Genomic DNA, 16,517 nt, shown 5'->3' on the forward strand with positions numbered 1-16,517 from the left:
AGGTGAAGTTCTGGAGAGTCTTAAATTTCACACTTTGCCGACATCAGAGAGTGCTGCATCCAGAATGCAATGCCTTTGGGCAATATCTTAAAAGCTGACTAACTTCTGATTTTTCCCCAGCGGTATTAAATCTTGATAACAGGGAGTTGTTTTCAAACACTTCAAGGTGAGGTGCAGACACCTCTGAGTCTCAGAAGAGGACTGGAACATGATCAGAAAATAGATGCATTTTCCCTAAGTATTTCTTTAAACAAGCCCTAAACACATGAAGGATTCAGATGCTAATAAACAAGGAATGTTTTGGTAGCAAGATGAGTGACAAGGACAAGAATAGCCATGAATTACCGCAAACAATAACAAAAATCAGAAAACATTTTGTGATGTTGCTAGTTCATCAGGAAAGATTTGCATGAGATTTAATGTGGAAAATACCTTCAGACTATGAAGAGATCACCACCACTGGCTTCCCTTTCTGCAGTGTAACCTTTCTCAAAGGTAGAACAAAACCATTCAAATGGCAGAATCTTTTCCCATGTGAAAGAATCCATCAATTTCAGCTGGAACTGCCCTTCCCAGTGGAATGGAAGTGTGAAACCTTTGCTGGTTAAGAAACAGCTACTACGTATTTTCTACAGAAACCAATGATTCCCTCAAGATGTTTCACAGTGCTCATCAGTTTATTTAATTGGGCTTGTAAATCCCTCAAATGCCCTTGAAATTGTAAGGATTTACATTCTTTATGTGTTCCTCCTCTACAAGTGCTCGTATTTCTAGCCTGAAACAGTACATCCCTTATTCTTTGCACAGATATTTGTCGGCAACACTGTCTAGTGACTTGGATTTTGCAGAAATAATTAGAAAATGCAGAGCACCTCCCTAGATGTTGTGAAAGAGACCTGCTGTGAAAGAATCACAGAGGGGCAAGGTGTTATAATGCATTATATATGCTGATATGAACAGAAACGAAAACACAAGATATACTTTTGGGAAAAAAAAAGCAGCAAGTCTGTGTTTGTACAAAATACACAAAAACCTTATGAGTTGGTAGAGGAATGAAAACAAGCATGATTTGTTTCAAGAGAAACAGCATTGCAGGGTTTTTCTGTGAAACTGAAGGAGAAACACCACCTCAGTTGGTGCTCTTCAAAGTATACCTCCATACCTTCATGATGACTGAGGAAAACAATCAGGAGAGTATAAACCCTGCAATCATTAGTGCAGCAGCCCTTACAAAAGCACCCCAGAAAGCAGACTCAGAACAATTAACTATTGAGACAGATAATTATCTCAAACTCACACAATCTCTGGTGTTCATTTTCTAAGAGCTTTACATTTGTATACTGAACGGTCTTCTGTTGTTTTGGGTGGTGGCTTATTTTTCCCCCCGCAGGATAACAAGAAGAAATTGGGACTGGATAATTTTCCATAGCAGCACTGATAAATCCCACTACAACCTACACATGTACATACAGATACATGTACGGCTCTCTAGACACCAGAGGCACTCAGTAAAAATATAGCTAATGTAGCAGCAGAGAAGGAAGATACTAGTATTGGAGGAATCCCAAATGGATGGGAGATGAAGCTCAAGCAGGAACCTGAGGCTGTGGAGAGCTCTGCAAAGCCATCTGGTTCCCCTTCATGGGCTGCTGCCCACTCCCCATCCCCGCCGGGCCTCTCTGATTCCTACTCCCCATCCCTGCTCTGTCAGATCCAACTTCAGAATAACTCTGACAGGCCCAAGGGTGCTGACAAACGTTTCCCAAGTTTGCTCCACCACAAACTGTTTTCAATGTTAGTATTTGGAGCTTAGATTGTAGGTCCCGAAATGCAAGTTCTCACCTTTTCCGCATAGTTCTTATGCACTGCGCAGCCCAGAGTCCAACTGACCACTGTGCTAAGCCAACAATTCAGATTGTTTTTAATCACAGCATATGTGGACCAAGAAACACAGACCATCGTTTAAGAGCTAGTCTTTTGATCCTGGATTTAACTTGATCAACCACCTACAACTAAATCATTTCACTTGAAACATACAGATAACTTTCAACTTTTGTTTTTGATGAACTATTGTTATTTTAAGCGTTAATGGAAAAAATTAATTACAATCACCCACTGAACTGAAAGCTTATATCCTTGATGAATGGTAGAAATGATAAAGAACACACTAAAGGTGTTTAAGAAATATTGCACGTTACTATTACTTCGCATAAGCAGTACCTCACCTCAGCAACACCTACCAAGCACACAGTGAGCCCACAGGTGGCTATTTCTCCCACAATGACAGGAGCAAACTGGGCTGATCCATCTTAAGGATATGTGGCTTCTGCCAGATAAAGGCATTTCTAATCTCCAGGATACACAGCACCACTCAGCCCTGGGCAGCATGGACAACCCAACAGCAAGGTGAGGAAAGAAAATGTTTCTGTGAAGCAGCTTAGCAGGCACTCATGCTGGCATGTGAGACAATGAGATTTTATTTTCTCTTACTTTCATTGATTCTTGAACATCAGGCATATGTATTCAAATGGCCACGTGCTCAATCCAGAGAAGATAACCAAGTAAAATTTTTAGAAGGCAGCAGGAATCTGCTCATTGAAACACTCAGTGACTGGAAAAAGAAAAAGAAAAAATGAGTTTTTTCTCTAACAAATGAGGTCTGAGTTACTGTGGCCCAAAACTCAGCAGAAACTTATGCTCAGATAATCTACATAATGCAGGTTTCACATTGCTACTGTTCTGTGCCATGCTGCAAAACCTGCTGTTTGTACATGCTCTATCAGCTTGCCTATTACTTTCCAGCAAGAAAATCATTACATCAGCCTGCTTCTTGATCTTGTTGAGCTTTGTATACCTTACCTGGCCATTTCAAAAACACAAACATGAAAACTGCCTATAAATCAGATATTTGACAGAAAAAGATGAATTCTGCACTACCAAGTGAAGCCAGGGCCACACTGCATCAAAATCCACTGACCACTTTTTAACCACGCCATCACCTAAAAAATCTGCTTTAATGAGATGGAGTCAATACTCGCTGTAATGAAGTAGGCACAACAGTGCTCCACCAGTCACAAAGGAGGCATTGCCGTCCACTGGTCGTGAATAAACTTCCCAACTTCCCTTTGTTGTGATTTAATCAACCTTCACTTGTAATCTGCATACATAAAACAATAAATGCTAGAAGCTTTAATTACTTAAAAAAAAAAAAAATCTTGCTGAATAATTTAATCTCAAAGCACAGTTTTCTCCACACCAAGAACCCCAAGAAAGCCCTTAAGGGCAAACCCCTGAGCAATCTGTCCGCTCCATCTGAAAGCCTTTGCACAAACAGTTAACTCACTTTCAATGACTAAACACTTCTGCACATACTTTTAAACACAAAACTTGTCTGTGTATCATGTGCAATGTTAAGAGAGATGCAATATGGCAAAACAAAGCTGTAAATATGACCCAGTCTCAAAAGCAATATGGCAGATGTAAAGCAAGACTTTTCTTGTTGGGAGAGAAACACCTCCCAGAGGTATAGAGTAACTGACAGACTAAGCAGATAGAGTCACTCTGATAGAGGTGGAGGGACATAACTCACTTACACAGCCAAACATACACATGCTAAAGCCGCAAAGCAAGTGCTGGTGCGTTTTCAGGCACACTTGCTTTAACTGAACCAACATTGTGCACATTGACAAAGATATGTATGAACTCTCTTTCACTGCAATAGCCAGTATAATAAGAAGAAGAAGAAGAAAACCACAGAATTTCCTCAGCACGTAGACAGCAAGTGAGACCTGGTATGATTAAAAATTCATAGCTGTCAAAGAGAAAAAAAAAACAAAATAAAGAGGAAAAAGAAGTTTGCATAGTAGTGACAGCCAGATGGGGGCCTATAGACAGAGCTAACAGAAGGTTGTGGATGAATACTGACCACATGCAGCAGCAATTCAGGCTTCAGGATCTTTAAAAATAGTCACAGCTGCAGCTTTCAGACCCAGGAGTAAATATACATCAAAGTTTTCTGAAGTGCTGCATGGAAACTCTCCTAAGAGTAGAATTTCATATTTCAAACTGCAGCTCTTTAGGAGAAGTTCTCTTGAATTCATATATAAGATAACCTATTATTCCTTCACTATTATGACAAATATTTACAGTAGCATGTGAAAAGGGAAGGAGGCACTTTCTATCATTGTTAAGCAGCAGAAGAGTGGGAATTAAAAAAAAAAAAAGATTGCTAAAGAAGGTATTTTCTGTTTTTGTTGGGTTTTTTTAATTCATTGGAGTTCATTTATATCAACTATCAAAAATGGTAAAACCACTAATAATTAATAGATCCATCAAAAGGGACCCCATATACATATGGGGTATTTATATTCTCAGTATATAATGACATGGCTGGTTTGCAGTGGAAGTAGCAAAGCGCACACACTCCTTACATATGTTATTATCCTCTGCTCTGAAACTCCTCTTACACTGTCACAAAAGCTAGTGTTATACTTAAGCACATGAGACATTTTTCAAATGGCTCACAATGAGGAAATAAGAGTAAGGAGAACAAGATGACAAAGACAACGGAGACATTGCTTAGCTTACAAAGAGAAATGCAGTGCTGGTAAAGGAAGGCAGAAGGGCTGCTGGAATAGAAGTGTTAGACAAAGCGAGCGTAGAAAATAGAGGTGAAGCTGTGGAAAAAGGTGTGATACAGGAGAGAATCACATGGAGTCATAACAAATCTGAAAGGAAAGAATAGTGAGACAGCTTTGAGAGCTGTTCATGCAGAACAGAACATTTTATAGAATCAGAAACATGTCTTAAAAGAGAGTATAAAGGGACCAAAGAAAATAGCTAAAGATTCAATCCAAACAGTCACCAAAATAAAAAGAGACTTCACTGGAGTCCACATGCACCATCCAGCTCAGCTTTCATCCCTCCTTCAGTCATCACTAGTCATGCCATAATGAAATCAGAAATGTAGAGTCTTAGCACTGCTACTTCCAACTACAGCACTAAGTTCCTTTTCTGCCTACAGCAAGAGGACATGAAAAGGGGCAAATCCTCTCCTCGGTACAGAATTGCTTGTAGAAACCCTTCAAGAAACATACGAAAATGGACATACTACTATAAATCTATAGGTAGAAACTCAGCCTTTTTTTAATGGGAGAGCAAACCACTTGCATGCATTGACAGTTGACTTCAGGAACCTTTTTAGAGCCTGGCTTACAATACTGGCCTTGTAGTTCTGTTCTTTTAAGTGCAAAAACATGTACACTGAATGTTTGCTGCCAGAAACTTGAGAAGATGCCAGTGACAAAATCTGGATAACTACCTTTCATACAGATTGAGTACTGACGCTTGACCCATCTTACTGCACACCAAAGAACTTCTTTTCCAGGATATAATGAAAACAATTGTGGGGCAAATTATATAATTAGTCCCACAGATATTATTTTCATAAACAGTCCCACTAACTTCAGGGCAATATTCTTGTATATAAGCATATTAGGATACATAAATATTTTCAATCATCTCAGGAACTGAAAAGTAACACATTCTATGCACTACAATACAATGAACCTTTTAATTAAAAATAACAAGGAACCTTTGTAACTCATTTCCTTGCATAGCAGCTACCCCACTCATTTAAAAGTTTTCTGACTTTGTGAGCTTATTACCTTGAGAAGATTTAAGTTTAGATTTATGCTTGATGACATCTAATTACCCGCTACAATCATCCATGCCCTAGAACAAGAAGTCCCTTGCCTAAACTTTTCAGAAGGATTTTGTTGTGCTGCTATTCACACTGGGATAGGAATAACCTTCACAGATAAGGTAGGAATACCTAAAACAAGCTGTCTGGAAGGGACAATCAACCAAATCTGCATGTGTAATAACCAACACCACCCAACTGTTAGAGACATTTTGTCTAAGGAAAGTTCTAAACAAGCACAATCTGATTTAAACAGTTCTACCATAAAATTCAGAACTGCAGTGCACCACTACTCCTAATTAAAAGTACTTAAGCTCAAATTCTTCCTCTGAAAGACTCCCCTAATATATTTTAAATGCTTTGATTTAAGCAGTCTCTAAAGCCCTAGGATAGGAAAGGCAAAAGGAAGCCAGCAGTCCCTGTGCAGGCAGGAAGAGAAAGAACAAACACTGAGGACAAATGATTGGTTGCACTGGCAGTGTTTGATTTAGTTTCTCATGCTCGCTCAGCATTTCAAACAAGTTTAATGTTTTCCCACTAGTATTTGAAATTCTCTCTGTATTTCCAAAAAGAAAACTCCAGCATTTGCCCAGTTTGTTTTCTGGAAAGCTACAAAATGCCTTTTATTTTTTTTCCTACTCCAAGGAATGTAAATTGCAAATATTGCCCCAAGGAATCTAAAATAACCCCCATACACCTTTAAATAATCTTTATTCTCTTTAAATCATAACATGGTTTAACACTTCCTAACTGATGTGCTTAAGACTACATCCTCCAAACATCTCAGTCCTTTTATCTTGGTTGAGAATCATTCAAAACTATTTACAGATTCTATACGTACATAACATACACTAAATTAAGTGACCCTTGCCAGCAGTGTTAAGAACTACTAGCAAAGGTCTTTCAGCTTCAGCCTCAGATCTGTAGGTCATCCAGTGTCCTTCCTAATAGATAAAGACAGCAATTTATCATCATCAGTCACCATCAGCCTCGCTCATTTTACTATCACATATTCATGAATATTATTTGATGCAGCTGAGTGGAGCACAAAAGAAACGTGATTACAGTGGAGATGCACAGAGTCTGAGACAGCTGAAATCTCGTAGCTAATGCGTGGACTTAAAATATGACACAGGTCTTCTAACAGTTATGAACACAGCGTCAACAAATTGCAGCCACCCACTGGCAGGACATTTGCAGCAGCAGATGACTCTCCGGTGTCTTCCAATATCACGTTAAAGAACGGATAATGTGAAGTACGGTCCTGTACACTTAGGAGTTTTTCACCAGTGAAGCATATTTCAAAGCTCTATTTGCTTAAAACAACAACAAAAGCTACTTCTCTAGGGATCACAAGTTACATTTATCCTTATTAACACTATGGAAAGAAAGCCGGTGTTCATGTTTGTGAGTCAGTAATGTATGTGTAATTTCCAAATGCCCTCAAGTTCCTAAAAAAATGCAAAGGTGAGGGCTTTCAAATGTTACTATAACATCAAACAACGTCTCAGTCTGCTTACACAGTTCCTCTGTCATGTTAATTATCAGAATTGCTTGCCTGAAGCAATACCTTCACATAGAAGAAACTGGAAAGAAACACAGGAAGTAGGTTTGAAAATAACTGATGCAGTATGTGTACTCAAATATCTGAGGCCGCTATGTAACTTACAGTGTGCCTGCAATTCCCTTCAACACTGAACAGCCAAAAAGATTGCCCTGTTTCCCTGGCATTGCATTACTGCAGTAATCCTTCTAACACACCTGCGTAGCAGAGAGCTCCAAAAGCTGAAAAACCAGGTGCTGTGCTGCGCTCCACAGATTCCTGCATGCTGTTGTGAAAGCAAGACACAGAAAACCTGCATAAAGGCATGGAACCATGAGGGGAGAGAGCAAGAAGTAAGAGCTCACACACTGCCTTGTTCTGGGCCCCCCACAGAAGACCTCTCCACAGTGGTGCTCCCAGTTCCCAGGACAGGATCAAGCACTAGAAGCTCTTTGAAAAGCTCTTTGCATTAGGAAAGGAAGTTTCTGAAGAGAAGCTTCTGAATTTGAGATGTCCACAGTAACATATTTATGTGCTATACTGCCACCTAAAAAATATCCTCTCACTCCTCACTCAAGCTACCCAAGATCCTATACCACAAATGGACTATTTGTAAGATATCACATGAAGTGATGTTTTTCAATTAACACAAGAAGCACTGCACTAGAATTGAGATCCTACTCACCCCTTCTCCACAGAGATCAGCTTTGAAGACCAGAAACACAATCAAGACTTAAGATGAGATTCAGGTGCTTTTTTAGTGCTGATCACATCAATCAGGCACGTGACAGAACTACACCTTAATTGCCACACGGAAAAGAGAAAGCAAATCAAGGCCATGCATGCTATTGAAAGCGTGCTTGTTCCTTGCCCTCCCCTAGAACGTGAATCCTGAACGATATTTCAAACCACTGCTACTAACACATTTTCACATCAGCTCCTTGTGCTCCTGGTCATATACCCAAGAGATATTGCAAACCTGTAATACGTCTTCCTGTAATACTTCTGTATCCAGCACAGAAGTAGTATGGCATATATACAGTATAAGAAATAGAATGTAAATGTTAAATATAAGATTTAGATCTTAATTCCTTATGAAACATTCTGGGCATAATAATACAACCTTACTTTTCCACTTTTATTGGCTTTTTCTACCGGATGCTCCTGACGTTATGTTGAACCTTGCACAGCACTACGTTTGATACACTGCCACAATGTAAGAAGTACAAAATTCTGCTAGGTAGGTAAGAAGGAAAAATGCGAAGTCACTTTGGGTTATGTACTAGAACAAAGATTCTCATCTCAGCTTGAAGCCAGCTCTAAACGCAATCAAGAGCGGAAGACACAGAGCTGACTACCCAACTAAATTTTTCATGTTACTGGAACCGTTGCAAGTGTATGATGAAGAGTTCAAGCTTTGTTTTATTTATGTGCCTTAACATACCTTCTAAGAGGATCTGCTCCGTGACCTTCCCAGGCACAGAGGTGAGGCTCACCGGCCTGTTGTTCCCCAGGTCTTCCCTTCTACCTTTCTTAAAACTGGGAGTAATGTTTCCCTTTCCCACTGCAAGATCAGAGTCTAATTTGGGGGAAAAGGAATGATGCAGTGAAGGAAGATGTAACAATACAAACCATTTTAGCCTTAGGAACTGAAAAATAAAGCACAGATTGTTCTCTTTTGTTCAGATGTACTTTCAGAATATGACCTTTGCATGGTGACCAAAGAAACTGGTCCTGAGACACAGAAAATTCAACTTTTTAATCAGAACAGTCATGCTTCTATTGAAGCAAACAGTAGTCAGTTGTGCCTGTAGGTATACCAAATATGTAATTGAAATGCTTGCCAAAGAATTCCCCTATTTAAGGCAACACAATACAGTCTGGTTTCATTTCTCCTCACCTATTTTGAAGAACAAGAATGCAGTAGTTTCTAAATGACAAACAGTAAAGAAACAACCTGTTTGTTTGGGGGATTTTTTTTTGTATTTTAAAATCAATTTTTAAAAGTCCTTAAGTTGGGAGAGTAAGAGAGGCTCAGGAAGGACTGGTTATAAATTTCAAAGGGCTGTCTTCCATACACAGAAAGAACAGCAAGCAGCACCAGGTGGTGTAGATCATCTGGTTTTTTTGTAAACAGACTGAAGCCTCAGAGAAGTAATACCTAGAGGAATTATCTTAGTTTTTCATCTGCAAAGACAGCAACATTCATCAACCAGCAAGTCATACAGGTACATTATGTTTTTCAAATATGTTGTGTCCACTGACTACTGAATGGTTGTGCGTTCTAAAAATGAACACTAAACATCATTGTCTATGACCCTGGGACAGTTCCTACAAGCTACTAGATGGAATATGCTATTCTTTGTACTGTTGTAAAGAGGGAACCACGTTTACTTCTGACACAAGCTCCCAAGTAAGTCTGAGTCCATCAACAGAGCTTTCCAGAAATGAGGAGAAATGCAAGTGATTTACAGCTCTTTTCTACCAATACATCATCAGAATATAAAACCATAATATTAGCAATAAATAGGAGTCATTATTTAGCAAAAAGTTGCAAATCAATCTGGTAGATTTATCAAACCAATTGCTGAAACACTGATAGCACTGTTAATGGAAGTTGTTACTAGATGCCTTGGCCCAGGGGAGGGTTGCTTTAAAACTGCCATCAAAGGAAGTGTTGGATATGAAGTTGTATCCAATTTATTTATAAGCTAATGGCTATGGATGCTTCAGTCAGTCGATCCAAGCTTTTATTTAAGTGGAAAGTCACAGCATTAGCCTGCTGTAATTTCAAATTGAAGCTCAGGTCCCAAGCCTATAAATTAACCACAAATGCATCAGCTTCAGAAAGACTGTTCTCAGGAGTATTTGTAAACTGGACTTGGAAATCAGAAAAGAGATTTGAGCTTAGAAAATTTCAATGTAATTCCCTGCTCCTTTGTAGGCTTTCCACAGGTCCAACCACTTCGCTACCATAAGAGCTCCGCTGCTCCTGCTGTCTCAGGAGCTCCCTCAGTGCAGACGAGGCTTACCATTAAAGATAAAGAAGTAAGCTACAGCTGTCACCTGTAGTGACACTACAAGTTTATACAAGCTCACCAAGCAAAATGAAACACTGAGGTCCCTGACAGAGATGGATTTCCTGAAGGCCCCAAGAAGGGTACATCTTCCTGACAGCAACAGTGCTACGAGATATGGACGAACAGTGGAAGCACGAGGCCCTCTTCCACCCAGAGCTCAGGCTGTGTAACAGCAACCACAAAAGCCAACAAAGCCTCTAACTCGTAATATCCCTCTGCTAAGGCCATGGCCCTCCCTGCTGCTCCAACATAAATCTGGCATAACAATGCCTACGTCCTGGTCCTGGAGGGAGCTCAGATATGGCTGCCTGGGTTTTGGCTGCACAAGCACAGTGTGTTTGAGGGGATCCAGCAGTGGCCTCAATCTGCACAGAGCCCCTGGAAGGACTTTGGCCCACATCCCTACTGTGAGCATTTAAACCCAAAGAAAGATTGGCCATTCTCTGAAACCCACGTTTTGTAGGCTATGCCATTATCTACAGCCCTGGCATCTATGGCAATAGGCGATCAGTGTTGTCAATGTCAACTTTAACCAGGAAAACCAATCTTGGTCTTCAGAAATGCAATGCAAATAACTACACGGGAGCTGGTCCCCATGCTCCCTGCAGCACAGCAGTCCCTGCACCCACCGCTGAGAGAGGCTGAGAGCTCCACAGTGCTCCAGTAATAACGTTTCTATATTTAGGATACAGCCTTCACATCTGCAGTGTTTTAAATTGAGAACTTACTCCTGTTCCTCATTATCACCTAAGAGTAGTCAAACCACTCATTTTTGGTACCTAACGTGAGGGCTACTCTGAAAAGATATCCACAAAAAGCTATTCCGGCAATTCAGACTCTCTGAATCCAATCTGAAGGTTTGCTGAGTTCAAGTACTTTTTATTCTGTCTACAAGCAGAGGCCCTTTAAAGCAAAACAGAGTTCCCGAAATGTACGAGCTCCGCGGATTTCCACGACTGCCGCGGGGCAACTCCGGCACCGCCTCTGCAGCAGCGGCAGCGCGCGGCCGCGGCCCCGGGACCGCTCGGGAAGCGGCTGGGATAGAGCGACGGCTCCCACGGTCCGGCCACGGAAACTTCGATTTTTGCGGTGCTCAAAGCCGAATTCAGCTTTTCTTTTGCTCCCTACCCTGCACGAAACGCGGGCATTCCGATACAGCCCGGCGCTCAGAGGCGCGGGGACGCCGGGTGGTACCGCTCCCCGCGCCGAGGTGCGGGCGAACCCTCCGGGAAACCCCCGAGCCGAGCGGGGCCACTCCCTGCCCCGCCCCGGGTAGAGACGCGGAGCGAACCCCCTGCTCCACCAAGGCGGACAGCGGAGCCCCGCTCCCAGTACTCTGCACATCCCGCGGTGTTCCCTCCCGGTACAACCAAGGGGAAAGCGGAGCGCCAGCTCCCGTAAGACCCGACACCACCAGCCCAGCACAGCACAGCACAGCCCCCGCCGCGGCTTTCGCCTCCTCGCTGGGGGCCCCGCACGGTTGGGTACCCGTGAGCCGCCCTCTGCTCCCCAAGTCGGCTCCGCGGGGCTTCCGCATCCCCCGACCCGAGGTTGCTCGCACCCCTCGGACTTTGCGCTCATCCCCGCACAACTTCACCGGGACGGCGGCCGTCCCCTCCCCAGCCCCTCGGCACAGCGGCTCCCACCTGGTCGGGCTGCGGCGGCGGCGGGTTCCCCCTGCCGCCCGGGTGCGCCGGCTGCTCCTTCATGACTGTCATCGCAGGGGGCTCGGCTCGGCTCGCCTGGGCTGCTCTCACCGCCTCTCACTGCCGCTTCGGCCCCGGGCAGCCCTCCCTCGGCGCCAGCCGCATGACACCAACCTCCCCTGGAAGTAGCGCGGCGGCAGAGGAGGAGGAATAAAAAAAAAAAAAGAAGGCGGGCGAGGGGCGCGGAGCCACCGCTCCGGCGGGAAGAGATCCCGTCCCCGCGACGCCGACCCCACCGCCGTGCCCCTGCCCTGCTGCCCGGGAGACGGCCCCGCAGCTCCGCCCGGTGCCGCTCGCGGAGAGCCCCGCGCCGGGCACGCTCTGCCCGCCTGCCTCGCTCCGCCCGCCGGGGGCCGGCCCGCCTCGTCCCGCCGCCGAGCAGCCAGCAGGTGTCACAGCGGTGCCCGGCGGCCTGGGAGAGACCATTCCGCACAGCCGGCGCGGGGGCGGCGGGCCGGGCCGCTTCCAGCACTGGCCCGCGGGGACCGGCCCCGCCGAGGGCAGCCCTGCGGTTCTAGTGGCAGGGTGTGCGGACGCGGCCCCCGCGCCGTCAGTCAGCGGCCAGGGGGTTGGCGAGGATTGTAAAGGAGACTGTCAAAAATTTGTTTCTATCCAGTGAGAAGCGAGGCACAGGAAATGCGAAGGTGCTCAAGTGACGGTGACTACTCAAGTGATGGGGACCATGAGACTTCGAAAGGAAAGTGAAAGTCAAAACACGAGCAACACACTGAGCTTTGAGTTGGGTTGTTTACTAGCTCAGGCTCACAGGAGGGTCCAGAAGAAGCAGGACTGCCACCGTGGAGGACATGGGGGGAATGCAGCCAGTTACCATCTTGGCCAGCCCGGCTCTCAAGCGACTGCAAGGTAGAATGAAAGTGTTGGATCTATTTTAACACTAGTCCATGTAATTCCCAAGAAAAAACAGTCTGGATGGTGAGCACAGGCAGGTACAAAGACTGTGCCAGTAGGTTTCAGCCTGTAGTAGGAGCAGGGAGCTGACACGGGACTGAGGAATTACAGACCCATCAGTGCCACAGCAGAGTGCTGAGCACCTCTATGTGCCTGTGTAACCCAGCACTGGGCTGACTCCTCCACCGAGCAACAGATGCCATTTCTTTTGATGTCCCAGGAAAAGTTCTTGGAGAAAAAAAAAATACTGAGATGAACTTTGGAAGCACTTAAATGAAAGCTAGATAACGACTAATAGCCACCATTAATTTGTCAAGTGCAGTTCGCGTCAAACAAATCTAATTTCTTCCTTTAATAGGATAACAAGCCTGTGGATAGGAAAGCAGTAAATGTCATCTATCTTGATTTAGAAGGGCTTCCAGCACAGTCTTCCAGAACAGCTTTGTGAGGCAGAGAGAAGCAGCACCTGAATAAAGTGAGTGTCTACAACGGCCACAGGATGGATCGCTTCTGCAAATGAGGATACAGAGTACAAGGCGTTGTCCTGCTATTTTGAACATGACGAGCAGCATGCTGTGATGGACAAGTCAGCACCGTGCATGGAGAAATTGTGGTAGGGCACTGGGTAGCAAGTATAGGGGCCAATGTCTGCATCACGGTGCATTCGCTGACTTGTGGCAAGGATAACCAGAGGACTGGCAAACACATGCGCCAAAGAAAAAATGAAGATCATTGGGAACAGTTAGCACAAAGGAGATAAATCTGAAGGCACATATGGAAACAGCGGTCAAACTGTATCATCACAGCATGGCTGAGGTTGGAAGAGACCTTAACAATCACTTCATTCCAAGCCCCTGCTATGGGCTGGTTGCCACCCACCAGATCAGGCTGCCTATGTCTGCACCCAGCCTGGCCTTGAGCACCTCCAGGGATGCGGCACCCACAGCTCCTTTGAGCAAATGCTTAAAAGGTACCGCAAAAGAATGAAAACCATCTCTTGCGTACATGGTGGATGGAATAACCAGCAATTAGTTTAAAAAGCAGGAAGAAAGAGATGAAACGTTAGGAAAAAAAAGACATTTCCAAAAGTGGGGGGTGAAAGCAGTGGGTTGCCTCCAGAAGTTTTGGGGCTTTCAGACCTGGCAGCTGGATAAAAATCTGTCAGAGCAATATGAGCACAGAGACCTCAGGTAGGAGAATGGTCTGAATAAAGTGACAATCTCTTTTTTTTCCTGACTTCATGATTCCTTGCCAGCTTGATGCTGAGGGCCACCCACATCCCACTACATGGGACCCACCTCCAGGCACCCGCAGTGTGGACAAGCAGCTCAGCCCAGTGCCAGCCTGCATGGCTCTCATCCCTCAGCTCTGCAATCAGCTGCTCCTGTGCTTCTCTCAAAGCCATCCGTGCCCTTTCTCACCTCCCCATTTCACATCCCTATTCTTTCTCCAACAATTCATTATTTCCCATCTTACCTCTCTGCCCTTGCTGCTGCGAGCCCTGTCCCTTTACCTTCTTGCCTTCTGCCACTGTTTCTTTTTGAATAATAATTGTGCTGTGCATAGAAAAAGCAAAAAGAGCAACCAAGACAGCACCTTTTGCACATCAATACCCACTGCTCTGTGTTATTTCTCCAGAGTAGCCTTTGCTGAAAATCCTTTATTTGTGCTGGCTGTATGCTGCAGAACTCAGGATCTTGTTCTTTCTGAGCAATGTATAACAGGCGGAGACTCAGATTTTGCCTGTGGCCTCTAGGTGCTACAGTAATACAAATAATAAGTCTTAGAAACAGGCATGTTCTTATTCGTGCTGTTTATGGCACAGGTCTATTGTAACTCGGCTAATTACTGAGCCTATCAGAGCCAAAGCATTCTAATGATTTAGGGTTTGAATGGGCATGTTTCAAATAGAGACTTCTTTCAGCTTATTTTTGATGAGATCCACTGCTTTGGAGCTCCACTATTAATCCAGAGGAAAAAGACACCAGCAGTCAGTTTAGCTGAAGCTTGGTTATTCACAACATATTCTTTGTGAGGTTTTATCACTATAATGGACTGGGATATGCAGCATGTGTTTCATTACAGACCATGTGTGCTGGTTGTTGGGCATTCATAAATCAACTAGAATTATTTAAAACAAGTATCTGGGGGCTAAGAGCCTGGACTCTAGATACACCAAGGCTGATCTAAAACTTCTTAAAATCAATATCTTTGTTATCAATACCATTGATAACACTTACTCATCCCTTTTATCATTATTTTTGTGTGCTGGTTCTTTGGATTGTAGCATCGATGCTTTGGGGATAACAAATTCCCCCACCAGTTTTCAGTTGTGCCCACACCAACTTCTGTTTGGTTGAGTTTTGTGTATAGCTGTTCAAAATCATTTGACTGGATTGCTTAAAAGAACAATTGTTTTACAGACAGTAATAGCAACATCTTTGAAACTGGAGACTGGTAATAAAACTAACGCTATATGGGCAAAAGCCACTAACACATACATTGATGGTACTTTCTGGTGTGCAGTTGTGTGCCTTCTGAAAGCTTGGGTAAAATAGCTGCAGAAGGAAATGGAACTGTGCTCTTGCTAAGTTCTTTGCAGAGTCCTTACATTAGTTGATATGTCTTCCACCTGTACTGTCATGTGACAGCCTGCTTTACACTTTCTCCATCATATTCATGGCATGCAACATCCGGGTGCACAAATCAAGGATGTACCATAAGTATTCTACGTCCTACACAAACTGAATATGGAACTCATCAGAGCATTATTCACCAGATTACAGCATGTGATGACACAATAACACAGACATTTCATCAATAGAGCAGAGTCATACATAGCACTGATTTTAGACAGCCAAAAGGTGAGCTAGGAACTTGATAAGGGATATGAAAGAGCACATGTCCATCACAACCTGGGAGAGATGCTGGGAGGTGCAGTGTCTGATCTGAAGGCAGATACAGAGTCTGCCGTAAATGAAGCCCTGGCTCTCTAGAGATTTACCTACAGAGCACATGGCACAAGGAAGATCTCATCCCTTCTTTAGGCTTGGGGGGGGATTTTCCAAGGACAAAACCAGGACAAAGTGGAACTGATAGTTTTGCTTTCTGCTCATTTTAGATGGCACTCAACACTGAGTAATTAATATCTATACAGCTCAGTGAAGATGTAAATACTACTGGATGGCTAATTATAAGCGTTGCAATAAAAATAGAAAGCCTACTAAATCTCCTGCATTCAATTGACCCATTCCTACACACAGCTTCTGCTTTTATGCCATGAAGTCAACTGGCTGAGATCAAAAGCTCCTTGCTCAGCTCCAGCCAAGCACCTCAGGTGTAGATCAGCAGTGCTGCTCAGCATCCCCCAGCCTGACAAGAAAAGGCTCCAGCCGTGCTCCCCGCAGCCTCTGTGTGTGCAGCACGGGGCTTTTGAAATCTGTAAGGTCATGGCTTGAGAGTTTCTCTGCGGCTTTTTAAAATCAGACCATATGGAATATACTCTGTTTATGGATTTCTGGTTCCTTTCAAAACTGTAGCAACCAGGCTAAAAAAAATCCTTGAAGTTGTCAAGGTGA

The 16,517-nt window shown here is 43.8% G+C and overlaps 1 protein-coding gene across 3 annotated transcripts in view; it reads right to left on the minus strand.

The window, feature by feature from the left end:
* Positions 1–16,517, minus strand: part of DPP10 (dipeptidyl peptidase like 10) — a 426,751-nt gene that overhangs the window by 212,504 nt on the left and 197,730 nt on the right. For 2 of the 3 annotated variants that reach the window (XM_021398542.1, XM_021398540.1), the window contains exon 1: positions 11,971–12,177. The exons of the other annotated variant lie outside the window; for it this stretch is intronic. In XM_021398542.1, the coding sequence (XP_021254217.1) occupies positions 11,971–12,042 (72 nt within the window). In that variant the 5' untranslated portion in view covers positions 12,043–12,177. Of the gene's footprint in view, positions 1–11,970; positions 12,178–16,517 lie in introns of those variants that run through there. 3 annotated transcript variants of the gene reach the window in all.

Source organism: Numida meleagris, chromosome 5 (assembly GCF_002078875.1).
Source record: "Numida meleagris isolate 19003 breed g44 Domestic line chromosome 5, NumMel1.0, whole genome shotgun sequence".
Classification (NCBI taxonomy): Eukaryota; Metazoa; Chordata; class Aves; order Galliformes; family Numididae; genus Numida; species Numida meleagris.